Below are 27,008 nucleotides of genomic sequence, written 5' to 3'. Positions count from 1 at the left end.
TAGACTATTTCCTACTGGATATATATAACATTACGGGTCCCAATACAGAACCCTGAGGAACCTCAAAAAAAATTCTTTTTGATTTTTTTTAAATTAGATTAAATTTTAGATTTAAAAAAATGAATGTACGCATGTTTATAACACTTTGTCAGATTAACTTGGTCAGATCAATTTAAATACTGTGAAATCAGCAGCTACAAACTTTTTGTTGACCTGTAATATGAAGTGAAATACTTGGCATGTTATATGTTAGCCTAAAGATTGACCTCTGTTTCTTTTTCAACAGTCTACTCAGTTTTTTGACGTGCTGGAAAAGATGGAGGTGAGAAGTTGAATCCTTTTGATAGTATGATTTATATATGATATAAATATTTCAGGATTTCCCCATTAAAGTAGATAGGGCTTGGTCTTGAATGTCCGAAATAGCTGCCCCGGAGAGGTTACAAAATGGCCGCTGAGTGAACAGAGTCTTTGATGCATTCTGTGCCTCTCATGCTCACCACTCCTCCACTGTCAGTTGCTAACACTGCAACCTTTTGACCCTGACCCCTTAGCAGGTTTCTGAGGTGGAGGAAATGAGGCCACAAAGAGTAAAGGTCAGGGTGTGAAAAAAATACAAGATTACACCTCAGCTCAGTGCTTGTCTGTGTTTCAGAACTGTTGTATTTTCAATGCATGAGGTTGGCATTCTTCACCCATGTATGCAATTGTGGCGTGCAGGACGAGGCCGAGGGCCGTGAGAGAATGGCGCGAGGCCGGTCGCTCGATCTGATGATCATCAGCAATCACGCCACCAGCCTCCACCGTCCTGCACGCCACAGTAATCAAATTTAAAGATAGACAAAATAAGATTAAGGATTTTGAAAAATAAAATAAAACAGAAATAGTATGAGGTTAAATGAAGAAGAAATGTTGCAGATTAACTGAAATTAAAGCAATTTCAATTTCAAATTTTTTTTTTTTTAATTATAATGCTTATAATGTATTATATATATATACATATATAAATTACATTAGGAAATGCTAAGTATAAGCACTTTTATTACACTTTCCCATTTTATAGATATAGTTTACAATCAAATGCTGGATTTAGCGTTTTTTAAATGGCTTTGGCTTACAGGCAAAATAACAACAAAGACAACCACTGAAGATACAATCCTATCCTCAAATGCATGTTCATTCAGATCGTTCAGACAGCCAAAAAAAAAAAGTTTGTTGCAAGCATGACTGTGAAGCATTGTGTGGACTGCATGTCATTTCTCATATAATGGGGTTGCATGAGCTAAACCTATGCCTCATATCACGCTTCCTGTCATGGCACAAAGAGTCTTTCCAAAGCACTGTTAAGATGTCCATTTATAGCGTTATCTTATATTTATATTACTATTACCCCTTCAGGATGATTACATCCCATACCCACGGATAGAGGAGGTACAGCATTTTAAGTCACCTGTTTCTAATAAATGTTTCTAAAAGCACTTTATGTAAGGTCTGTGGAGTGTGTATCAGACGTCAGTCTCTTTCTATTTGTTTGATTTCTCTTTCCAAGGTGTTACAGCGGGGTAAGCCATACCCTCAGGTCATCCTGCCTGAGTTCGGTGGTTACTGGATTGAAGATCCTGACGCACCTGCCGCCATTTCCAATTGGATGAATGGCTTCTGTGATGACGAAGATGGAGAAGGAAGGAATTCAGGAGAGTTTGGCTACGCACTGGAGAGTAACTTCGCCATTCGTGCGTACCGCAAGCACTTTATTGGCAGGGTGAGAACTCACATCAATATAGTGGTGTTATACTTAAATGGACCATCAGACAAAGGCTTTTGGCAAATATTTGTGCGAGATGGTTTTAAACGGATCATTCAATGTCAGAGCTGTGATAATCGTCAGTCGGTGTTCATGTTGGCAGTGAATTGGTTCACAATTAAACCGCTTTCTCTTATCTGGCGGTCTCAGGAACATCTGAACTTCTACTGCACGGCCAGTAACCATGGCAACCTCGTACTGTCCCTCAGACACGAGGAGGTGAAGGAGCAAGAGTACCTGCACATCATTCTCAGGTAATAACATCCCTTTCAAACACTCTGTAATTACATGATTGGCACATTTCGAAACGTTTGATTGCATTTTTCTATCAATTTCTGCCTCGTTTAGGGCTTCATCGAAGACAGTCTATGACAGGATCTGTTTGGTGGGTTTGACTGAGCTCCCCAGTGTCCCTCAGTTAGCAAAGGTAATGATTGTGCCCTGCACTGTTGGCTCACATGTTTTATCCACTTCAGATCACCCTGACCCTAAAGTCTTATTGATTAACTTCACTGCTAAATTGTAAACAGTATCTCCTCTGTCCTTTAAAGGGTTAGTTTGATGTCTATGTGCACTGAAAAAAAAAATTTTGCTCCCCCCATGGACCTTTTTCACAGACTGTGATGTTATCAACATCGCAAAACTATAGATTTTTTTTTGTTTTAAAACACTCATTTATAACGCTATACTTTGTGTTATGTGACCATGGCGGTAAATGACAAAAATGAATCAATGCTGCTGCGAGGGTGTTTCTAACACAGCGGCTGAGGGAGTGACGGCAAATTTGACATCTTTCTCTCTTCTGACTGCTGTAATCAATCTCTCGATGTTTTCCCTCTTTTGGAAAGTCATGGAAATGCCAATACAGCTTTTTTCTTTTGCTATTAGAGCAATTACAAAATTACTAAAATTTTACCTTTTCACCTCTATAGAATTTTACCCAGTTATGCCGACGTCCGCTTCTGAGAACCCCAGAAATGTTAAAGGGTCCATTGTTTTGTGAATCTGTCTCTATGAAATGCATCTTTGCAATGATGCTGTTATTGAAGGATGGAAGAGGTCAAAGTATATTATATTAAAAAAGATATATATATATATTGGATATGACAGTAAATCCACAAGCCGTGTCTGAGAAAATGTGTTTCTCATTTTGAATGCAAATGTGGCATTTCTTACAGATACATCAACAAAAAAAGCAGACCATTTGTTTGTAAGATTCAGACAGAGGGTGGAAAATATTTCTGGAAAACAACATTATATGCTTTTTTGAGTGTTTTTTTATAAGTGTGTTTGTCACAAAATAGTAACACTATAAATTAAATACAATACAATATTTATAAAATTATATGACCTCTTTGAAGAATTAAATTACTGAACCGTAATAGTCCAACTATAGACTAAGTGGCTTGACTAAGTTAGTGTTTTTATGATGTCATTGTTTCCCCTCTATAGCTACTGTGTGAAGACATTGTAGGTCTGAGATTTAGTCCTGTACTGTACCCAAAGGTGAGTGCAAGTTTAATATTATGTTTTATTACTGATATTGTACTAAAATTAGGGGCCACGCACCAGAGGTGTGTAGGCACCCATTGTAGCCATTAGTGTTGTTATTATTATTCCTCCTTCCTCTTCTTCTTCTTCTTCTTCTTCTTCTTCTACTTCTTCTACTTCTTCTACTTCTTCTTCTTCTACTTCTTCTTCTTCTTCTTCTTCTTCTTCTTCTTCTACTTCTACTTCTTCTGCTCTTGAAGTCTATTCCAGCGCATAGAACTGCTTGCGGGAAAATGGTGAAATTTGCAACACGGATGGAGTCTGAACATTAACCACAGCAAATTTAGAGTCTCTAACTCAATCCCTCTAGCGCCACCAACTGTCCAGATTTGTTATAAACACAATATTACTGTTTTTGAATTTTTGATGAAATAAATGCAGCCTTTGTGTACATAAGAGACTTCTTTAAAAAACATTAAAAGAAATAATGTTTTGGCAGGTACTGTATACTGTATATACGTATATATACATATATATATATATTTACTTTTTATAATTACATGATGTTTATCCCTATTTGTTTCATGAAATATTTCATAAACACAATATTGCTTCTGGCTAAATATTAATTTGTCAGATAAAAACCTATTACACATTTTAAAATTGCCAGAATGTTTTTTTGCAATAGATTGTAACAGTTTCAGCAGATTGTTTAATAAAGCAAATACTAATGAGATGGTTTAAGAGATAAAAACCATGTTTTGCATTGGAGTCTTAGTGAAATTAAACTTCAGGAGCCGGTCAAAGCTGTATTGATGAGGAGCATATTAACTGCTTGAAATTTATCTTTGTTTATTCTTGTTTATTTTTTTGCAGGGCTCTCAATTAATAGTGAATTATGATGACCATGAGTTAAACAATACCTTTAAGTTTGGTGTCGTCTACCAAAAGTTTGGGCAGGTGAGGAAATTATTGTTGTTTCGGTGCAGTTCACTGACCATTATAAATGTGAATATATATATATATATATATATAAAATGGTCTGGTACCTGGTCAGGCTGAGGTTCTCAAGGACACTTCAACAGCTTTCTTATCAAGCTCCTTCAATCTGAATCACCAAAGCAATAAAACCATTGTTGTGGTTGCCATAATGTGAAGTATTTTATCTATTATTTCCTGTTATCTTTCCACTCTACCTTTGCTTCCTGCTGTTGCCTTCATCGTTTGCCGTTCACTGATGTCTTCTGACTCTCTGCTGCCTGCAGACCTCAGAAGAGGAGTTGTTTGGGAACAGTGAGGAGACTCCAGCCTTCATGGAGTTCCTCCGAGTGCTGGGAGATTGTGTAGAGCTGCAGGACTTTAAAGGGTAAAAGAAAACATTCAAGAAAGACTGAAAAAGTTAGGATGTGTGAATATTTAAATGCCCTGCAAAGGACAACATGTGATTTCGCTGCATCACAAATACTTGTACTTTTAATAGCCTTCCTCAGTTTTCACTCTGTGACATATATTCAGGTTTCGAGGAGGTTTGGATGTGTCTCATGGTCAGACAGGGTCTCAGTCGGTCTACACTGTGTTCAGAGGGCAGGAACTCATGTTTCACATCTCCACCAAACTCCCCTTTACAGAGGGAGACATGCAGCAGGTGCTTCTGATTATAATTGTGATTGAAATCTAGGGACAATCAGTAAGCTGTCCTAGAGACAGCGTGCAAGTTATTATACGTTTCTTTTTCCTACACACAGCTCCAAAGGAAGCGGCACATTGGGAATGACATTGTCGCTGCAGTTTTTCAAGAGGAGGGCACACCGTTTGTGCCTGACATGATTGCTTCCAATTTCCTCCATGCCTACATTCTGGTTCAAGTGGAAAACCCTGGAACAGACGACACCACATACAAGGTTTGTCATCAGAATTTCTGGGTTCTCACTTTACAATAAGATCCCATAATGCATTAACTAAAATTATTACACGGCTCTTTGGAAAACTTGATTCTGATTGGTCAATTGCACCATCCAGCTGTAAATTATTCCCAGATAACAACCGCTCAAAACAGATAATGCAGGCTCATCCGGGTTACTGAAGTCAGCAGTGCTATATGCCTGCTAGGAACGGTTTTTCTTGGTGGAAGTTTTGTATTTGGTGAGCTAATAAAGTACTAAAACTCAGTCAAATCAATTATTTAATTATGCCATCCAGTATCGTGAACCTGCTCTCTCTTGTTTCATATGCAGCTGCTGCCATTTTGTGACTATTGTTTTTGTAGGCTACACTGTTTTAAATTCGTACCTGTTTGTATCTCATAATCCAACAGTTTAATCTGAAATCAATATATCTCTTCCCAATAAATATTTATGTGGCGAAATGCTGTGTAATAAGTGGTATGACTGTATACTGTATCTATTAAATGCCTGTCTAGTTTGAACTTGCAGGGCTGTTGAACGAGAGCAACTGCGGAAGATTTGCGTTTAAACATCTAATAAAATTTTTCAACTCAGATCAATATTTCGTGTCTAATTATTTACTTATGCTGCAAGTAGCCGTGTAATAAGCGGTATAATGTACATCTAGCCGGTGGTTCTCTTAAAATAAGCCCCTTCAGGCTGATCAAGACTCCTGCGCTTCACGTCGGGGTCCTCATCACCCTGTCGAGGGCTATTTTGAGAGAACCACCGGCTGGATGTACATTATCCCTTACTTAACTAACAAAGAAGCAATTCATTTTTTACAGTATTATTAAAGGGATAGTTCAACAAAAAATTGTCATCAATTACTCACCCTTATGTCGTTCCAAACCCATAGGACTTTCGTTCATCTGCAAAAAACAAATGAAGATCTTTTTAATGAAATCTGAGAGCTTTCTGTCCCTGCATTGACAGCTACGCAACTACCACTTTGACACTTCAAAAAGTTAATAAAGAGATCATAAAACTAATCCATATGAATGGAGGGGTTTAGTCCAAATTTTCTGAGGAGACTCGATCGCTTTATATGAAGTACAGATTTAATTAAGGCTTTTTTTAGACTTTTATTCATATATAAACATTGATCATCATACATAAGCAGAAGCCTAACTGAACCTGCTTAACGTGTGAGAATAAACCTCATTGGTTCTTGCTGAAGCTCAAACGTGCTGCGTAACATGAGAATGAACCTCATTGGTTGTTGAGTTTATCATAACTGATGTGGGAGTTCATGTATATGTGAACAAAAGCCTCATTTAAATCTGTTCATCACATAAAGCGATCGTCTCTTCAGAAAAATTTGTTTTACGATCTCTTTATGACCTTTTTAAGGTGTCAAATTGGTAGTTGCGTAGACTGTCAATGGAAAAAGAAATCTCTCAGATTTCTTTCAAATATCTTTATTTGTCTATCGAAGATGAACGAAAGTCTTACGGGTTTGAACTGACATGAGGGTGAGTAATTAATAAAAGAGTTTTCATTTTTAGGTGAACTAACCCTTTTATCTTTGTTAATGTTAGCTAAAAAATACAACTGTCCATTGTTAGTTCATGTTAACTAATGTTTTTAACTAATGTTAAAAAATGGAACATTATTGTACTGAATTATTATAGTGAATGTTGAATTGTATTTATATGGTGCAGGTGTCTGTCACAGCACGTGATGATGTGCCACATTTTGGCCCTCCGCTTCCCAATCCGCCCATCTTCAAAAAGGTGAATTAGCACTACATCTGCCACACTAAATCATTTAATCAGTATTTTTTATCTTGTTTACTATTTATAATATATAAACATCTTTAAAACAATATCAGTTTACTTGAAGGAAGTTGCATAAGGCTTTTTGTATTTTTTAAGCATAAATCCAAGTATTTTCTCTGTGCCTTTTTGCCTCTCAACTATATTGATCTTGTTCTGTGGATGATGTAATATTTTTATGGGAAAGCAAAGCAAATACTGATTAGGGCAGACAGTTTGCTGTCAGATTATTGTTTATCTGAAGTACACATTTGGTTATTGCAGGCAGGATTTTGTCACGTCATTGTCTTTTAAGGCAGTTCTTTCATCTTTGTTACATTTGCGGTGTCATTCTATTCTCTCTTAGGGTCCAGAATTCAGAGAGTTTCTGCTGACCAAGCTGATCAATGCAGAGTTGGCGTGCTACAGGTCAAACCGATTTGCCAAGCTTGAGGTGAGGAAACAATAGAGCATCCTTTATTACCGCATTACAGTCTTGATGTACGTATCAGGCCTTTGCTATTCATATGTTTCTGCTTTGCCACAATCTCTGACTATTTAAACATGATGTTGTATTGGGGGTCTCAGAGACCCAAAGGCCCTTTTAATAGCTTGAGAAAAAAAAAACTTAAACAACTTGATTCTTCTTTTCCTTTCCTAATCCTATAAGAACTGATTATAAACCAAACATGATAACTCTCTCAAACGACCTTTAAAAGTGTTACATTTTGGGTCATAGAGACTTTAAATTTCAAACATGAATAAATACAATGATTTTTTACATATCACAAGAATCAAAAGGGAAAATAAGCAATTCATTTTGTTTACATGTACGCTGCCGTTCAAAGGTTTGGAGTCAATATCTATTAATGTTTTTGAAAGTCTCTTATGCTCACCAAGGCATTTGTTTGATCAAAAATACAGTAAAAACATTCTTATTCTGAAATATTTTTACAATTCAAAATAACTTTTCTATTTTTCAATATATTTTAAAATGTAATTTATTCATGTGATGGCAAAGCTGAATTTTCAGCATCATTACTCCAGTCTTCAGTCTCACATGATCCTTCAGAAATCATTCTAATGCTGTTTTTCTACTCAAGAAACATTTCTTATTATTATCTTTGTTGAAAACAGATGTGCTGATTAATATTTGTATGGAATTAGTGATTTTTAATTATTTGATGAATACAAAGTTCAAAACAACAGCATTTATTTGATATATAAATCTTTTGTAACCTTATAAATATCTTTACAGTAACAGTCCTTGCTGAATAAAAGTATTAATTTCTTTAAAAAAAACAAATCTAATCTTACTGACCCCAAACATTTGAACAGTAGTGTTCATAATAAGGGCCTCTGGGACCTCAAATGTAAAAAAGTCAATCTCAATAGTTAATTTGTGTAATGGTTTGTGTTTGCGTGATAGGAAAGAACACGAACAGAACTGCTAGATAACCTTCATAATGAGTTACACAAGCGCACACAGGCAATGTTGGGTCATCCGCTCAGCGCAGATGAAGAGAGGATGGAGAACGGAGGACATGGAGGAATACTGGAGTCTATTAAGGTAAAGTCAAAAAGATCAACCGTCATATTCACATGGGTAAACTATCCCTTTGACGTCTTTTCGTCTGTCTCAGCGGGCGATGCGCGTGCGCAGTCACTCTATGGAGACAATGGTGGGCTCCCAGAAACATGGCCGCTGTTCTTCAGCGGGAGGGGGCGTTCCCACCAGCCTGAGCGGGGTCGGCCTGATCCACAGCAATACTGAGGCTGCTAAGTCTCCTCTGAAGAGCCCGGTGAAGAGACGCTCAGGGCTGTTCCCACGGCTGCACACCAGTATGGATGGACAGCCAGAGCGCCACACACGCAGGTCTGACAAATACACAAAAAATAAACACTTACAGATCTGTAATCAGTATACATATAAATCAGGCTCAAATAGATCCCTTTTCAGTTGGTAAACATGATGACGTTTTTATGTGGGCGGAGCCTAGGTGGGAGGCAGAACGAACGATCCCTCTGGCCGCTTCACTAACGCTACTTTGCAAGTTTTGTTAGCTTGTTTTTTAACAATGACGGGAGAAAATCAGATTTTATCTTAATGTGCAAGGTAACTCACTGTCCAGGACCGCGATTGTTATATGCAAAAGTAAATTTTAACGGACGGAACCAGATTGGCCAACCCGTACACGCTCAGTCAATGGATGGACGATCTGACAGGATTAACGTTACCTCGGTTGAGTGGCCTGTCTTCTACACCTGATAGAGAAACCCAGCGTAAAGACAAACTGAGGGCATATACATCTTTAGATGCCTATAACTATGTGATGAATGGTCTTGACTTGTGGCAACGTTACATTGCGTGGTCCTGCCCAGTGCCATGGCCAGAAGACGACAATGTAAAGAGTGACATTACAGTGCAATTTTACTGATGTGAATATTTTCTAGAAATAAAAATATTTTTTATGTAAGAAAATTATATTAATTAACTATGTATTTGATTATTCTTTCTTACCAGGTTCTTCAAAAAGTCTATCACAATCAATCACAACAATGTATTCAATCATAGATGATTCACAAATAACCACAATAATTTAGAAAACATTATGCGATAAAATTTCAAATTGGATCCTGTAGGTGATTCTTGCACCCAGAAACACAACAAGATGGCATTTAATAAAAATAATAATAATTTAAGACCCTTATTATGTAGCCGAATCTGTGCTGGTTTGTATTGGCCGGCTCCAGTTTTCACTTTGTTTTGCCTCCAGCTAACGCCGTGACATAATTGTGACGTCGGCGCGTTAAAGGGGTCTATATGATAGTTGAAGAATTACATAAGCCAAAATATCTCTTGATATATAGCTAGTCAGTGTTAGCATGTGCCACAGGGTTTTCAAATTTGATGATGCTAAATATTTCTATGTATACATATTGCTGTGTATTATATTTTATTATAAAGATGATGTCATAAAAACAATAAAATTAAACAGTTTAAATTTATACAGACAAAAAGTTCTATATGGACAAAAGTATCGGGACACATCTCTTAATTATTGAATTTAGGGGTTTCAATCAGACAAACTACCACAGGGGTATAATATCAAGCATCTAGCCATGCAATCTGCATTTACAAACATTTGTGAAAAAATGGGTAGTTCTAAAGAGCTCAGGGAATTCAAGAGTGGTACTGTGATAGGGTGCCACCTTTGCAATAAGTCAGTTCGTGAAATTAATCCCTGCTAGATATCCCACAGTCAATTGTAAGTGAATAGTGGAAGTGTTTAGAAACAGCAGCAACTCAGCCATGAAGCAAAAGACCATGTGACGTCACAGAGCGGTGTCACTGATGACTTTCACACACCATGCACCTCAGCACTCAAAGTTCTACTGATTTCATATTAGCTGAAGAGTTGCATTAATATCAGCACAAAAACTGTGCGGCGGGAGCTTCATGGAATGGGTTTCCATGGCCGAGCAGCTTCATGAAAGCCTCACATCACCAAGTACAATCCCAAGTGTCGGATGGAGTGACGTAAAACATGCCGCCACCGGACTCTGGAGCAGTGAAACATGTTCTGTGGAGTGATGAATCGTACTTCTCTGTTTTGCAATCTGATGGGCGAGTCCGTGTTTGGCGAAGGCCTGGAGAACGTTTCCTGGCTGACTGCATTGTGCCAACTGTAAAGTGGAGGAGTGATGTTCTTCTGGGGTTGGACTATAGGCCCTTTACTTCCAGTGACGGGTAAACTTTTTGGACAATGCTATGCTTGCAACTTTGTGGGAACAGTTTGGGAAAGGCTTTTTCTATTCCAGCGTGACGGTGCCCCAGTGCACAAAGCAAGGTCAATAAAGACATTGGTTTATTTGGTGTGGAAGAAATTGACTGGCCCGCACAGAGCCTCGACCTCTACCCCACTGAACACCTTTGGGATGAACTGGAACGGAGATTACGAGCCAGGCCTCCTCGTCCATCATCGATGCCTCTAGTGTACCGGATTAATGGGCAAAAAGTCCCACAGAAATGCAGAATCTTGTGGAAAGCCTTCACAGAAGAGTGGAAGCTGTTATAGATGCAAATAGGAGACCAACTCCGTATTAATGTCTATGTATTTAGAATGTGATGTCATTACAGTCCCTGTTGACAGTTCCCAGCCCCCATATTTGAAGCCCCCCTCACAATTTCTACCCAATAAAATATTTTAGAGATTGGAATAACCAGAAATATGTATATTCATTATAAAAATAACCAAATACTAAGAAATATCTTGATTTTTAGTTGTTGTTTTTTTTGTAAACTTATTTGAATGCTTGTTTTTTTTTATTATTTTTTTTTATAATTGTTAAGTCATCTTGAGACCCCCTTCTGGGCCCCGGTCCCCTGGTTAAGATCCACCCCGGGGCCCCCATTTGAAAACCCCTGCTCTGAATGATCAAATTATGTTTTTCTGTCATTTTAGTGTCCTGTGTGATCAGAAAAGTCTAGATAGCGGACATCTCTCACAGGAAGTGAGATCAGAGACGTCGTCCAATCCTAGCTCTCCAGAGATCCTGAACAATGAGAGGTAAATTTCACCACTGGTATTCAGTAAATTCATACTCTTAATAGGTAATAATACTTTGTTTATTTTGTCTCTCCGTTTTTACAGGCCGCCTCTCAAGCTGAAAGAGGCCGGTGGAAAACCAGATATTTCTCATTCCTCCTCTAGCACCAGCAGCTTCAGTAGTGCTGCAGGAGACCCGGAGACTATGGAGGAGAAAGAGCCTGTAAGTAAATGTGTCTTCAGGCAGACTAACATGTTCAGTATGTGAAAGTCACCATGAAATCAAAATCGACAATTCTTATTTTTTATGGAATATTGCAGGATTTATTATAAATAATTTGTCCGTGCACATAATTGATGTGCCCTGGTAATCTTTATTCAAAATAACTTCCCCTCCCTCTTGCAACGACATCTCTTTTTTGATGATGTGTTCACTGTTGCGACGGCGAGACAACCTGTCACTCACATGACATCACAGCAATAGCAAACCACAACGATGTTCTACTTCGACAATCTGTTTCACTCAGATATATAGTATGTCACAATAAGAAAAAAAGATTATGGCAACTTTCGCTTGATGCCGACTTTGTGTGTTGTGTCGTGTTCAGAGCAGCCTCCAGATATCTCCCAGTCTCTCGCCTGTATTTGGCTCTGTGAGCACAGAAGGGCAGGGTGCAGGAACGCCGGTCATTATGTGCCGCAGTCCAACAGGTATCCCAGACTCTTTTCACATATTCAAACTCTGAATTTAATATTCACAGCTTAATGTATCATTTTCTGCATATCTCCCTACTAAAAGATTTTAAGAACAAGACTTCACCCAGATCCAATCTGAAGTTTCGCTTTGACAGATTGAGCCAGTCCGCTGCTGTAAGACTTTATTATTTTATGACTTTAGTGTTGCTCTTTCATTGTTTGTCATCCTCTGTAGTGTTTTTCCATTTGGTTGTGTGTTTTACTGTGAGAGGTTTTACCACTGAAAGGTAACTTTGAACTCTAATTCACAGGGACATTAGCAAAGAGAATGTCAAAGACAACCAGAACCATTGTGAGTATGTATGTTACTTTTGAAATTACAGTCATTAACACATGTAGGGACAGATTTACTAAACAGGGCAAATTAGCGTGAGAGTGCAATCCCATAAAAGCACAGATGGGAGTGAAATTTTCTGCACGCGATCTACTGACGACACGCAAATTAAAGAACACAGATGCAGCCGCCAGCCGGATCATTTTCATAATGACAAACACAATCTACCAAGAACAGTGCAAACTAGTGTCTGGTTTAAGACATGCTTTTATTGGGTGTTAAATAACAGTGCAAACACCAGTACATTGACGAGCACAAACCTTAGTAAATCACCATACTTGATTTATTTAAATACTCTCTTCCCATAATTTTTGCATCTGACATGGAAACCCATACAAATGCAAATGTAATAAGGCCAGCAGCAAAAATAACCCAGTCCATGCCTTTTCAGTGCTAATTTTTCACTGTGTCTTTAGTAAATCCTTACAGTACTTTTGTAACGTCAAAAGAGGGTTTGCGCTGGCCCATAATCCTGCAGGAAGAGTACATCAAGTGGCTGCATTTAAAGGTTTTTTTTTTGTATAAATTTGTGCTTATTTTGTATAAAGACTGGTCATTCTATAATTTTCGGTATATTTCATAACAGTGAATGATAATTGAATGTTTCTAACAATTTTCTTTAAACATGGAATATGGATATTTTATCCATTAAGATAAAAGAAAGAATACTGTAATCTCTCACACAAATATTTAGTGCAGTTTTTGCAGTGTCTGGTTTTGAAGTGAGGTTGTGTTGAGTTCAAAATAACAAAATAACAAAAAATGTTATAGCATTATCTATATTACTATTTGTAAATTTGTAAACCTTATTTTTCGGAAATCTAAATGCTAAAAAAATAATTTAGATTTTAGTTTAAATGTAATTTTCTTTCAGATACAAAAATAATAATAATGTAAACTTTTTCTCTGAACTTTTGGTCCCTGGACCCAGTTTTGATTTTTTCCCCTATGATTTCCAAATTTGAAATAAAAAAACTTTACAGAAAAATGGTTTTATTTAACATGTTTTTTTTTTTTGTCTGAAGTGAAGTAAAATTTGGGGGATGACTCCTATTGGATTCCAGTGGAATAATTCATTGAATATTATTCATTAAATCATTGGTTCTCTTTAATGGTTCTCATTAAATGCTCTCGGCCCACTAGGGGTGCTCAGCAAAATCTCAAGAGGGCTTTAGTGTGACTTGAAAGTATTTAAATGAATAAATGATGTTTAATATATTAAAATATTAAACTAATTGTGGTAAATTTATCAATACACCCAGTTTATGTTAATAAAAAAAGTAGATTTCTCATAATTACAGCACTGGAAATGGTAAAAGAAAATGCTTAAAGAATAAAAAGAAAAAAACAAGAACCCACTACACAGAACTTGGTTAAAAGAGCTCTTGCCACAGAAAGTCTTGTGATATCAGTCACATTAAAAATACCCCCTCTTTACAATATTTTACTGATGGGTTCAAAAAGAGTGTGACCGAAAATGTATAATCTAGTGGATAATGATTATTTATAGTATATCTGTAATGGCCAGTATAAAATTACTCTCATAAGTCATAATTCTATGTCATGTTATTGTCAAAACTATGTTTCTTATTTGGTATTTACTAACACCATAAACTCACCATTTCATTAGAAAAGCAATAGATCAGCGCCGGAGATCAGACACTGTCGGAAAGAAGGATGGAAATGAGGGAAGGACACATCACTCAAAGCCTGTGCTCCACTCTGAACATCACATGAAGAAGCACTTATCTCCTCTTATATCTTACTTATATCTGCAGCTTGTCATCTGCTGCTGACCTGGCACATTTATTGATTTTGCACATTTTGAGGAAGTCTTTCACTGTAAAAGAGTTAATAAAGTACAAACTTATACAAACTGGATTAGTAGTTCAATAATAGTAACTATTCTCACTCAATAATAATAATAATAATAAAATGACAGTTTTTTTTTTATATAACAAAATTCCCAGCACCTGAATCACTCCACAGTATTTCGAGAACCCAGTATGAATGACTGCCCAGACTGGATATACAGTAGTTTGATTAAACTGACCACAGCAGATATTCACTGTACACATTCATTCCATTACCAAATCAGTCACTTGTCATTGAGAAATAAAATGTTAGCCCTGCATTGCCTTCCTCATAAAATTGTTTGGAGATGTACTGTGTCTCCTGAAGAGTTGTTTTATAATTTATATTATTAAAAAAACTTGTAGTGTACTAACCTCTTATTCTTAAATGGGTATACTTCCATGACTGATGCCTATGTGTACATATTAGAAAATCACTGATTGCTCTTATGTGTATATTTATTGTGTATATTCATGGAAGGAAATGCAGAAGAATACATCTTTATTGTCACAAATAGCTCAGATGTGTTACATGTGACAATTTAAGAAAGACTCTTCCATTCTGTTTTTAAGTCAAATTATTTTTTTGTTTCCTTGCTTAAAACGAGCAGTGTTAATTTATTTCTCTATGATTGTACTGCTACACGTGTAAAGGTTTCTGGTTACACTTTACAATAATAGTAAATTAGTTCACCACTTTGGTTAAGATGAACTAAAAATGATACTTCTACAGCATTTATTAATCTTAGTTAACAAATACTGTAACAAATGTATTGCTCATTGTTAGTTAATAGCCTACATTGTTAACTAATGAAACCTTATTGTAAAGTGTTACCAGGTTTCTGTAGGGAAATGTTGATTTTGTTAAATAAAATATTTTTTTTGCAATGGTGTTCAGGTGTTGATTATATTGTAGCCTCTGTTCTATTTGTGAGCCGGGCTGTAAGCTTCTCTCGCTCCCCTGACTGTATCATTATAATGCACTGGGCCTCTTACCTCTTTTTTCAACAATATGTACGGCAGGGACTTAAAATCTGATGAACAGTGATCTATGACAGTAGTGACATGCAGTGGCCCCAAAAAAAATGTGGATGCTTAAGCCACATATAAAACTGTATGAATGTCATTAAATAAGGTGGTAATAATAATAAGATGTAAACAAATGATGCAAACAATAGAACCCTCTTGTGGCTCATGATGGATCCCAGTTTCAAAATCCCTGAATATATAATGCTTTATTCAAATTATTTATAATTATAAATCAGAATCAGAAAGAGCTTTATTGCCAAGTTTGCTTGCACACACAAGGAATTTTCCTTGGTACTGAAGCTTCCAGTGCACACATACAAATACAGATACAACAAGTAATAGTAATACAAATAATAATACAAATTCTACAAATAAAATTATAAAAAATATGAAAATACTATAAAATTATATGGTCACAGTTGGGTTTTGTCAGAATAAACATTTACAGATTATGATCATTTACAGTATTTTGTGTAGTATGAATAAATATCAATATAAATATCACCTGAATTTTTAAGATATTGCACTAAACAGTGGGAGTATTGCACTTACAGGCATCTGCCTTGGGAGATATATTAACTGTTCAGGAGGGAGATGGCCTGTGGGAAGAAACTGTTCCTGTGCCGAGATGTTCTAGTGGCCAGTGATCTGAGTCTCCGTCTTGACGGTAACAGTTCAAACAGGTGGTGTCCAGGGTGAGTGGAGTCTGTGATGATTTTACCTGCTCTCTTCCTCAGTCTGGAAGAGTACAGGTCCTGGAGGGATGGCAGGGGGCACCAATAATCCTCTCCGCAGTCCGGACTGTCCGTTGTAGTCTCCTGATGTCTGATTTGGTAGCTGAACCAAACCAGACAGTGATGGAAGTGCATAAAACAGACTCAATAACGGCTGAGTAGAACTGAATCAGCAGATCCTGTTGCAAGTTGAACTTCCTCAGCTGGCGAAGGAAGTACAGTCTCTGCTGGGCCTTTTTCACAGTGGAGTCAATGTGATTGTCCCACTTCAGGTCCTGAGAGATGATAGTGCCCAGGAACCTGAATGACTCCACTGCTTCCACACTGCTGTTCATGATGGTGAGTTTGGGGAGTGCTGGGCTGTTCCTCCTGAAGTCCACGATCATCTCCACTGTTTTGAGCGTGTTCAGCTCAAGGTTGTTATAACTGCATCAGACAGCCAGCTGTTCAGACTCGTCACCGTTTTGGATGAGACCGATGACAGTGGTGTCGTCTGCAAATTTCAGGAGCTTGACAGTGTGGTCTTTAGAAGTGCAGTCATTAGTGTACAGGGAGAAGAGCAGTAGGGAGAGAACGCAGTGCTGGTGGTGAGAGTCCTGGATGTGTGTTTCCCCAGTCTCACTCGCTGCTGCCGGTCCGTCAGGAAGCTGGTGATCCACTGAGAGATCGAGGATGGCATGGAGAGCTGGGTCAGTTTGGCTGTGAGAAGACCAGGCATGATGGTATTGAAGGCCGAACTGAAGTCCACAAAGAGGATCCTTGCATAAGTCCCTGGTCTGTCGAGATGTTGCAGGATATAATGCAGTCCCATGTTGACTGCATCATCCACAGACCTGTTTGCTCTGTAAGCAAACTGAAAGGGATCCAGCGGGGGTCCGGTGATGTCCTTCAGGTGGGCCAGCACGACTTCATGACCACAGACGTGAGAGCGACAGGTCTCTAGTCATTAAGTCCAGTGATTTGGGTTTTTTTGGGGCCAGGAATGATAGTGGAGCGTTTGAAGCAGCAGGGAACTTCACACTGCTCCAATGATCTATTGAAGATCTGTGTGAAGACCGGGGCCAGTTGGTCAGCGCAGGCTTTTAAACAAGCAGATGAGATGCCGTCTGGGCCTGACGCTTTCCTAGTCTTCTGTAAATACAAACTTTTTTAAAGTATCCAAATACTTTTTGGTGCTACTGTTTGTCCATTAAAGAAAGTGAAAAAAAACGTGTTGCATAACGAAAAGCATGGTTTGTGGATTGATTATTTTTATGGCTTATTTTACCTGATTTATTCATTTACCTGATTATTATATCGGATCCTATTGGCCCCAGAAATAATTCTATGAACAATGTGTGAGTATGTGACAGAAAAGCTTATTATGAATGCACTTTTAATACATAAGCAAGGCTGCCTGTAAATTAATTCTAATGAACACTAAATGTAATGTAATTTACTTTAACTGATAAATTACCATTTACAAGCAGACTGGAAATATAATTATACCGATTCCACTCTTTAATCCTAGGATGCTTTTCCGGTGTATCGCATACACATTCATTGTATCCTAAATATGAATGTTAGGGAATGTATAATCTGCTTTAGTAAAAGAGGGCGGGTCACAATCTGGCAGCAACCGTCTCTTGGGCAGTGTGTGTGTGTGTGTGTGTCGCGAGGCTCAAGCGCATTTAGCACAGTTAGCGCGAGACACCGTTCAGAGCCTATGGTTCAGAGTTAGCCGTTAGCTCGTTTAAAGACTGATGATGGCGGCGGTGCGCAGCCTGCGGGTGTCAGTGAAGTCCGAAAGCGCGTCCGATCGTTCAGAGTCCGACTCGGAATCAGACTCGGATCGAGATGGCCGGGAAGCGGAGCCCATGGAAGTGGAGGAGGGAGAGCTTGAGTCCATTCCTGTTCGCCGAAGTTTAAAGGAGCTTTTGCCGGTGAGTTATTCGGTAGCGTAGGCCTCTTACAAACCACGGCCTCGCGTAGTACAGGATCCGGCCGTTGGTGGGGCCAATGCGGTGTTTAGTTCAGAGCGAGGGTTCGTCGCAGCACTTAGCCTGCTTCTGAAAAGGTTATGGTAATGGGTTTATGGTGGGTTATAACATTTGCATAAATATAGCGTTAGTATGTGTGTTGATTATGTTTTCGTATGATCTTGTGAAAGTAATGTGAATCTCTAGCCCAAGTTTCCTAAGACGAACGTTATCAGAATTAATTTGGCGCACTGTTGTGTCTCTACTGGTCAATTATTCTGATGGTATATGACATTAACGTTACAATCAAACACGTATTGCAGATTAAAGTGACCATCTTGAATCAAAAACTGAAGTGAAGCAGACATTCTGCTGGATTTGCTGCTCACATGCATCTTTGTATGATCAACTGTTTCCACAGGACACCAGCCGACGCTATGAAAATAAGGCTGGGACCTTTATCACTGGAATCGATGTCACGTCTAAGGTAAGTGCCAGCTGAATGTGTGAATATATTAGCCGGCCTAGTAATGTAAGTTACCTGTTGTTCAACACATTTGTACGTGTTCAGGAGGCCATTGAGAAGAAGGAGAAGCGAGCAAGAAGATTTCATTTTAGCGCAGAGGAAAATCTGGCGCAGAAGAACGTTGTTCTGGACCGGGATGTGTTGAAAAAGGGTAAGAGATCTTACAGCTGTAGCACAACAATTGATATAAAGGTGACATGAAATTAAATGTCGTCCTATCCATTTACTAAAGGCATAATATTGTTCTTATTGTAAACAAATCTTATGTGCACGTTTCTTCTTTTTCTTTTTTTGACCTTGTAAAATAAATCTGCAACAACTAATCAATAATAAACAATAATGAAAATCATCAACAATGAATGTCATTTTCGATTAGTCGCATCTGCCCACCGTGCACTGAAAACTTCAACAAATTACAGCACTGAATAACGCATTCCCATGGACAAAATACATCTAAAATAGTGGGGGAAACATATTGAGCTGTGGGATAGGTGCGTGATCCAAGCTACCCAGAACATGAGAATTCTTTATTTTAAATGTGCTCTAAGCGATGTCACGCGTTTTCTAGGCCAAAACATTTTTTGACACATGCAGCAAACATCTCCTCACTATCCGCCAGCTGCCTGTCCCCTGAACACACTGTAAAAAAACGCGGTCTCTGCAGACACCCCAGGCTCCACAAACGGCAACAAAAACAAACTGGGCTAACCCGCACCACGAAACATACCATAAACTGTTCCAGCCAATAACCGACAAGAAGGATTTGGGGGGTTAGTGCCCAGATGAGGAGGAGGGAGGGTCTAGCTAGCCTCAGTTTTGTTTGACAATACATTAAACGTCAACAAGAATTGACGTCACCCGACATCGCTTAGAGCACCTTTAAGCTAATGCATATAAGCGTAATTTTTAACGTGGCTTGTCTGTCAGGTGCTTTGACGGATGCGTGTGCTGTTTAATGTGTGATGCTTCCTCGGCGCAAAACTTTTTTCGGTTCTGTCGTTAACTGTAAAGCCCCCTTTTCACTGCACACGACAAACGACAGCCGTCGATCCGGAAGTCATTCATTTCCAGTGGAGAATAGTACAGGAGCTGCGGGAAGTTCCGATCATATGTGCATGCGGAAAATTCGGATCCGATTTAAGCTTTGGATCCGTTAAAATATCTGAACTTCTGCAAATAGACCGTATGCGACTGGATGTGATGTCTTCCAATGTAGTCCAATCAAATCAGTGTGCGCAAGTTGAGAATTATTAATACTTTATTTTTTTTTAAACTTGATCCGAAACACTTAAAAAAAAATCATGGTTGTTAATTATATATATATATATATATATATATATATATACACACAGATCTATATAAGTGGTATGCACATAAAGCCACCTCTCAAATAGCTTGTGAGTCAAAAGTACCAAAATGAGTGGCTTAAAATATCGTGCACACGTTGTATGAACCACTTTTTACCACTTTACCACTCTGTATTTCCATTGTATGGAAAAGAGCAGTGTGAACGTTCTTAAAAACATTTTTTGTATTCCACAGTAAAATAAAGTCATACAGGTTTGGATCGACATGAACATTCACTCATCATTTACTCTCCCTCATTTTTAGTAAACTTTAAGCTCTTGTGGACTGTGTACTCTCTCTTTAGCGATCCCAAATGTGCGCCTGGAAGCCCTATACATGACTGGAGTTGATGATATGAGCACTCAGGATGTTTTTGGCTACTTTAAAGAGTATCCACCTGCCCACATCGAGTGGATAGATGACACTTCCTGTAAGTATAGCCACATGGATATTATTTCCCCGCTGTCATTATTATACATGTTGAATGCATTCAAATCTGAATTGAAAACAGGTAAAGTTTTGTTTAAGGCTGGATTGTGGTGCTCATAGTCAAATAACACTGTTTCCAGGCAACGTGGTGTGGCTAGATGACATCACTTCAACCAGAGCTCTCATTAACTTGAGTCGGATGCCAGACAAAGAAGAGGTCACAAACACAGACAGCTCGAAACCCTCTGAACTTCCAGTCCAGCCGGAGAAAGGTTTGTCTGTCCTGTTATTTCATTGTCACCTTCATCTATGTTCCAAGTTTTGCGAAACAAAACTGTCACACCGTTGCTGAACAGCTCGGCGAAGCCGTGGCTCTGATGACGAGGAGGAGGATGATGAGGAGGAAGGAGAGGTAGATGATGAAGATGAGGTGGTGAAAGTGGATAAGAGCAGGAGCAGTGATGGCAGCGAGGGTAAAGCTAGCGACATTGAGGAAGAGACAGAAAAGAAAACACAGGACACTGCAGAGGTAAACTGGTCACATCTTTTAGTCAGATTCTTAATTGTCATTTTCATATTTTGTGTTTTTTTGGGGGGGTTGTACCTTATATTACATCTTTTGATCATAGGCAAGCCTGCTGTCCCAAGGAGAGCGAGAATCTCTCCTCCGGAATGATCTGCGGCCTACAACCAAGCCCTTCAAAGGCAACAAGCTGCTCTTGCGCTTCGCCACCCAAGGTGAGAAACATACTTAAGTGTCACCTACAATAGAAGGAATTGTGTTAAGAGCTCTTCATTAGTCGAGAGGGGCTTTCGCACCCGAGGAACCTTTTCATAGTTCCTATAACTAATGCTGGATGTACCTGCTTTTTGGCGTGTTCTAAACGCAGGAACTGGGAACGAGTTTAGTTCTAGGAACGCCTTTTGAGAGTAGGGTCTAACCCAGCACAATATGTACTGCCAGTGACGTAAGTGTACGTTGACTGGCCGAACGCATGTAAAACGTTTTATAAAAATGAAATGTAAACACAGTTCATAGCCTATACATTAAAGTCAGGTTTTGAGATTTGATCCAGAAACATTTTTTGTTATGCTAGTTGAAAGTCTATTCACATCCTGATAGCAATCATTAAGCTAATTGTATTTACATGTGTATATAACGTCTGTGGAAGGCGTAGGACCATAAAATGTTCGTCCAATCATCGCAGCCACCTTTTACAGTTCATCCTGAACCAAATCAATGAGCTTATGCTACATTCATGCCATAACTACTGTAATTTGTAAGAGATCGAAACCTGTGACTTAATACTCGGAGCGGTTTATGACTCGAATTTATGAATAATTACGAATAATTATTTATAATTACGAATTTACTCAATGGCAACATTAAAACTAGAGTAATAATTGACTTCATTGGGTACCAAACGGTCCAAGGTCCAAATGACAGTTTCAGCGCAGCTTCAAATGGCTTTAAACGACACCAGACGATGCATAAGGGTCTTATCTAGCGAAACGATCGGTCATTTCAATAATAATAAATAAAAAAGTTTAAGTTTTATAAGCACAAATGCTCGCCTTGCTCTGTTCTGTGATGCACGTTCGTGACTCTCCTGTTTGAACTCGTTCATCAAAATGAACGAATCTTTTTTCGAGTCATTTTGTTCATTCAACGAAAAAGATTTGTTCATTTTGATGAACGAGTTCGAACAGGAAAAAGACACATCTTTTTCACAACAGTGAAAAAGATCTCTGCATGTTAACACTCTTAACTGTTACTTTTCTTCAGATGACAAAAAGGAGTTGGGTGCAGCTAGGAGAAGCCGGTACTACATGAAATATGGGAATCCAAACTATGGCGGCATGAAAGGCATCTTAAGTAACTCTTGGTAAGAAGATTTTTTTTTTAATATATACATACTTTTATTTATCAAGGAAATATTAAATTGATCAAAAGTTACAGTAAAGACATTTATAATGTCAAATCAATGCTGAACCTTCTGTTCACCAAAGAATCCTGTAAAAAATGTAAATTCCACAAAACTATTAAGCAGCACAACTGTTTTCAGCATTGATAATATGAAATGTTTCTTGAGCTGCATATCATCATATTAGAATGATTTCTGAAGGATCATGTGACACTAAAGCCTGGAATAATGATACTAAAAATTCAAACTTCAAATAAATATTCAAATGGGAAACAGTTTATTTTTTTATTGTAATTTGTATTTCACAATTTTGCTGTATTTTTTATCAAATAAATGCTGACTTGAACATAAGAGACTTCTTTCAAAAACATATGAAAAACTGATCCCAAACTTTCAAACGGTAGTGTAACTTCACTTTTCTGAGCCATTTTTGCAATTTGCTTTTAACTAAATGGTTGAAGTCCAAATTCTTCTTGGGGTTACTTATTAATTTTCTGGAATTGTGTCCATTTCTTTAGGAAGCGGAGGTATCACACACGGAGAATCCACCGTGACATTCTGAAGACCAAAAAGCCTCTGATTGGAGACAGTATGGGACACACCCCGCCTTACACTCATCGACACTCTGGTGAATCTCTTAAACGATAAACATCCCTGTATTATGATTTTTCTTTGGTCTGTAATTTGAGCTCTTTCTCTTTTATCAGCTGACCTGGTGAATCTGCCAGAAGAGCCTATAGTGGAAGAGGAAGAAGAGGATGAGGATGGAGAGGAAGACATGGATGCTGATGATAGAGTGGTGGAGTACAAAGATCGGGGAGACCGGGAACGGGGACAACGGCCTGTGGAAGGAGGCGTGCGTAGTCGCTTAGGAAGCCCGTCGCCTGCATCTTCAGATTCAGATGAGATGGACTACGATCTGGAACTGAAAATGATCTCAACGCCTTCTCCTAAAAAGAGCATGAAGATGACCATGTATGCCGACGAGGTTGAAACCAACCTTCGCAGTCTCCGGTAAGTCCAAATGATCTAGCTATTGCTACATTCGGGGATTTGAGTTTTACCCCTGGTAGATTTATCCTTTGGATGTAAAATGTTGCCTTTTCTGCTGAAATGTTTTCATGATGAGTTTGATTGTCTTGATAGTAATTGCACATTTTGTCCCTTCCACTTTCCTAGGAACTCCATACGGACCGAAACAAGTACCAGTGTTAGGAGTCGCATTGGTGGTAGTGTTGGTGAAGGAGGAGCAGGAGCAGCAGGAGGAGGAGGCTCATCCAAATCTACATCAGATAAAGTGACCGATGTGAGGCAGTTATTGGAGGAGAAAAGGCAGGGACTCTCTCAACAGAGATCACGCCCCCCAGTGGCTACAACCGGCAAGACTGGTTAGTTACTGAGAGATAAAAACACACAAATCTTAATTTAATGTTTTGTTTTGAGATTTATATTATATATCAATATATATATCAATATCAAATATATAGATATATAGATATATATAGATATATATATATATATATATATATATATATATATATATATATATTGTCATTCTGCAGTTTGCTGAGGCCCCCTAATTGAGAACCACTGTACTACAGGTTTCCCACGAATGCTTTAAAAGTGATAAATTCACTTTTATCTAATATACGGCCTAAATATCTTAAATGGTGAAAACAAAAGTCTTTAATTATTGTTTTAACTTATTGCATGTTCAAAGAAAAAACGCAGCAAATCAAGCAATAGCAAAAGAAGCAGAGTTCGACCAATCATAGCGGTGGGTTCATTCCCCAAATTGCAAGCGGGGATGATTGACAGATGCGTAAGGCCTATCATTAAAAAGAGACTGAAAATCGGCAGCCCGCTCGATCACGCTTCCACTCCCGCGGCCGCCTCTGACTGAGTTCATGAGCGAGGACAGTAGGCTACAGTAGTCACGGTACTTCTGACTCCTGAAGGTAAACGGGCTGGGGTGGATGTGGAAAGTTGAAATATTGTTTTTAGTTAACTTAATCTGGATTCGATGATCACACGGGAGTGATCGCATGGATTAAAATACTCCGTCATTCATGGTCACTCAGATAAGAGGAAAACATCTTTCAGCCAATACAAATTATAAAATGCTTAAGTATGCATTTTAAATCTAAATGAACAATAAATCTAAATAAAATTAAAATCGCTATGGTTTAGTGATTATGAAAGTTTTGTAATTTGTGGATTACTGAGAAGCGTGAGTCTGAAGTTTATTTATTCATTCTCAGTGTTGAGAAACGTAGTCTGCATGTGTTATGTTATTGTGTTAATAATAACTAAAGTATCTAATTATGTTACATAATTATTTTGTATGAAAACTGGCGCATTAGTTACTTATGGATTAAAAAGTACCGTTGTATCAGTGCTGCGATAGCTCTCTCTCACAAACACAGGCCGCGCGCACAGAGAGAGAAGATAATTGTAAATTGACGGGCTAAGTTTAAATTTTGTTTTAGGTTGTGTTTTTTTCTGTCAAAATGTCAGAACGCATTTTGTATTATCCATCCGTGTTTTTAAAATTCGTTAAAAGACAGATGTTTTTACTGTTAACAGCCCCATATTTCGGATTCCTCTAAACTTATACTTGATATTCTTTTTAGAATAAGTGATTCGTTTTGCTGTTATTGGTCATGTGACAGGACTCCTGTCTATTCATTGTCTATAAATATATAAGCCAATACAAACAATAGGCTAACGTTTCTTCAGCTAATGCGTGTCCTGTTTAAAATGTGCAATGTTCAAATGCAAAGACAGCACGTCACAAATAAAAGTCCTTTTTTCTGTGTGATTTGGTATCATATTTGGATATCGGAATAATAAATTAAGTAGCCTATCTTAAATGTACACATCTATTTGTTGTTGTTTTTTACTGTTTTCTAGGGGGTACTCAATTTTAGACTAGTTATTAATCATGAATAAAAAAATGGCAAATAATATGACATATTTAAAAACATAAAATCCAATATTGATCAACCTATAATTCAGATGCGCTTATATATTATTACATAAATCAATTTCAGTGCATATGTATATATTGAATATAATGTTCTTAGATTATTTTACTTGCCTGCACAGTCAACAGCAAATAAGGGTAAAATATTTTGAGATTAGTAATTATATTTTATTTTGAGATTAGTTCTTTATGGACACAAGCAATTAGTTTTATTTGGATTAGATGAATTGAATTCCACAGCATTGCTTTATAAGTTTGACAATTTTGATCCGAGCAAATATACGGGCAATGAAAGGATGCATCTGTTTTACTCTTCATAGATGTGAGACAGAGATTAGGAAAGAGACCCCACTCTCCGGAGAGACGTCGCTCCGTCTCTCCCGTCATCTCTAGAAACGCAGTATCTCGGAGAGAGCCTTTGACCGACGTGCGCAGCCGCCTCGGTGTAGCTAAACACGAGAGCCGTAGCCTCTTCTCAGAGTCCTCGAAAGACAAGAAAACAGGTACACGTGCAGTCGCCGCTCTTCTGGTTCTCTATACATTATTTTATGATACTAACTAATAGTATTTGTGTTTTCAGGGGGCTTGTGGAGTCGTCTCGGCCCGTCTCACAAGGACAGTGGAGACGATGACAAGGCTTCTTCTCGAGCAACGTCCTCAAGAGGAATAAGGCGTCGAGATGACAAGGAATCTGACGGAGATGAAGATGCCAACGAAGAGGATGACACTCAGCTGCAGAAGGTGTGGGGAGCAATGATCAAGCAAAAGGAGCAGCAGTCCAACAAGATGAAGAAAAGCCGGCTGGACAACCTTCCCTCGCTGCAGATCGAGATCAGTCGAGACAGCAGCAACGGCTCGGACAGTGACTCCTGACTGACTCCTACTGTAGGAAGTGTGGGAATGGGAGAAATGATGAGTGCTGTGGAAGAGAGTTGGAGAACATCTCTAATAGACTGGGCCAAGAGACCCTGACATGTATACCTAAACATTCCCACACTCCCACCTCTTGCCCGTCTACAAACTTTGCCGATGTTCTCCTAAGTCCTCTCCCCAGGAACGGACTCTGAGGGTGCTATTTGGAAAAAGAGAGTGCCGATCGTAATTTTTTTGTTTTTTTTGTCATTTCAAAGAAAGGGCAGTGGATGAGTCCTCATGTTTTGTTTTTCTTCAAAAGAAAATTATTGGATTGTATTTAACACACATCAAGGGGGCCATTTTTAAATATACAGTGAAGCACCAGGTTGAAAAACAGTCCCGTGACTTGACGGATGCACTGACTGGAAGCAATGTGATTGGATGTCTATTAGCAATACAGTTTCTTAAATTTGTCAGTGTGGTTTGTTTAAGTTCATGTTACATGATTTTTTTTCCTCGGTTTGGTGCAAGCATTATATATATATATATATATATATATATATATATATATGACATGGATGGGTCAGTGCTTCATTGTATACAGTTCTATGACAAATAATGTAGCCAATGTAATGATAATTTTTCCCAAAGGAATGGTCTACATTCCCTAAATATATGTGGTCAGTGAAATATGTTGGAATAAAAGTCATTTTTACATTGGATGGGGTCTA

The 27,008-nt window shown here is 38.2% G+C and overlaps 2 protein-coding genes across 8 annotated transcripts in view; both read left to right on the top strand.

Moving 5' to 3' along the window:
• Nucleotides 1-15,376, top strand: part of rap1gap2b (RAP1 GTPase activating protein 2b) — a 40,621-nt gene extending 25,245 nt beyond the window's left edge. For 2 of the 7 annotated variants that reach the window (XM_077233518.1, XM_077233521.1), the window contains 21 exons: nucleotides 287-322; nucleotides 555-596; nucleotides 1,399-1,431; nucleotides 1,550-1,762; nucleotides 1,955-2,058; nucleotides 2,153-2,231; nucleotides 3,257-3,310; nucleotides 4,172-4,255; nucleotides 4,561-4,661; nucleotides 4,811-4,940; nucleotides 5,041-5,196; nucleotides 6,903-6,974; nucleotides 7,363-7,449; nucleotides 8,425-8,565; nucleotides 8,639-8,871; nucleotides 11,462-11,566; nucleotides 11,651-11,768; nucleotides 12,154-12,256; nucleotides 12,345-12,415; nucleotides 12,553-12,593; nucleotides 14,266-15,376. In XM_077233518.1, coding sequence (XP_077089633.1) covers nucleotides 287-322; nucleotides 555-596; nucleotides 1,399-1,431; nucleotides 1,550-1,762; nucleotides 1,955-2,058; nucleotides 2,153-2,231; nucleotides 3,257-3,310; nucleotides 4,172-4,255; nucleotides 4,561-4,661; nucleotides 4,811-4,940; nucleotides 5,041-5,196; nucleotides 6,903-6,974; nucleotides 7,363-7,449; nucleotides 8,425-8,565; nucleotides 8,639-8,871; nucleotides 11,462-11,566; nucleotides 11,651-11,768; nucleotides 12,154-12,256; nucleotides 12,345-12,415; nucleotides 12,553-12,561 — 1,971 coding nt within the window. In that variant the 3' untranslated portion in view covers nucleotides 12,562-12,593; nucleotides 14,266-15,376. The remainder of the gene's footprint in view (nucleotides 1-286; nucleotides 323-554; nucleotides 597-1,398; nucleotides 1,432-1,549; nucleotides 1,763-1,954; nucleotides 2,059-2,152; nucleotides 2,232-3,256; nucleotides 3,311-4,171; nucleotides 4,256-4,560; nucleotides 4,662-4,810; nucleotides 4,941-5,040; nucleotides 5,197-6,902; nucleotides 6,975-7,362; nucleotides 7,450-8,424; nucleotides 8,566-8,638; nucleotides 8,872-11,461; nucleotides 11,567-11,650; nucleotides 11,769-12,153; nucleotides 12,257-12,344; nucleotides 12,416-12,552; nucleotides 12,594-14,265) is intronic. The other 5 variants (XM_077233520.1, XM_077233524.1, XM_077233522.1 and 2 more) reach the window with 3 other exon arrangements.
• Nucleotides 15,377-17,901: 2,525 nt separating this feature from the next.
• On the top strand, nucleotides 17,902-26,994 carry ncbp3 (nuclear cap binding subunit 3). Its single transcript, XM_077233526.1, has 13 exons — nucleotides 17,902-18,173; nucleotides 18,631-18,696; nucleotides 18,781-18,886; nucleotides 20,387-20,512; nucleotides 20,652-20,783; nucleotides 20,868-21,040; nucleotides 21,141-21,249; nucleotides 22,298-22,397; nucleotides 22,955-23,064; nucleotides 23,144-23,450; nucleotides 23,616-23,824; nucleotides 25,743-25,925; nucleotides 26,003-26,994. The coding sequence occupies exons 1-13, from the start codon at nucleotides 17,994-17,996 to the stop codon at nucleotides 26,293-26,295; spliced, it is 2,094 nt and encodes a 697-aa protein (XP_077089641.1). The 5' UTR covers nucleotides 17,902-17,993; the 3' UTR covers nucleotides 26,296-26,994.
• The last annotated feature ends 14 nt before the right edge of the window (nucleotides 26,995-27,008 follow it).

The sequence above is a fragment of the Siphateles boraxobius genome, unplaced genomic scaffold (genome assembly GCF_051911475.1).
Source record: "Siphateles boraxobius isolate OS27281-9 unplaced genomic scaffold, OSU_SipBor_1 18, whole genome shotgun sequence".
NCBI classification, from domain to species: domain Eukaryota; kingdom Metazoa; phylum Chordata; class Actinopteri; order Cypriniformes; family Leuciscidae; genus Siphateles; species Siphateles boraxobius.
This window is presented reverse-complemented; position numbering and strand designations above follow the sequence as displayed.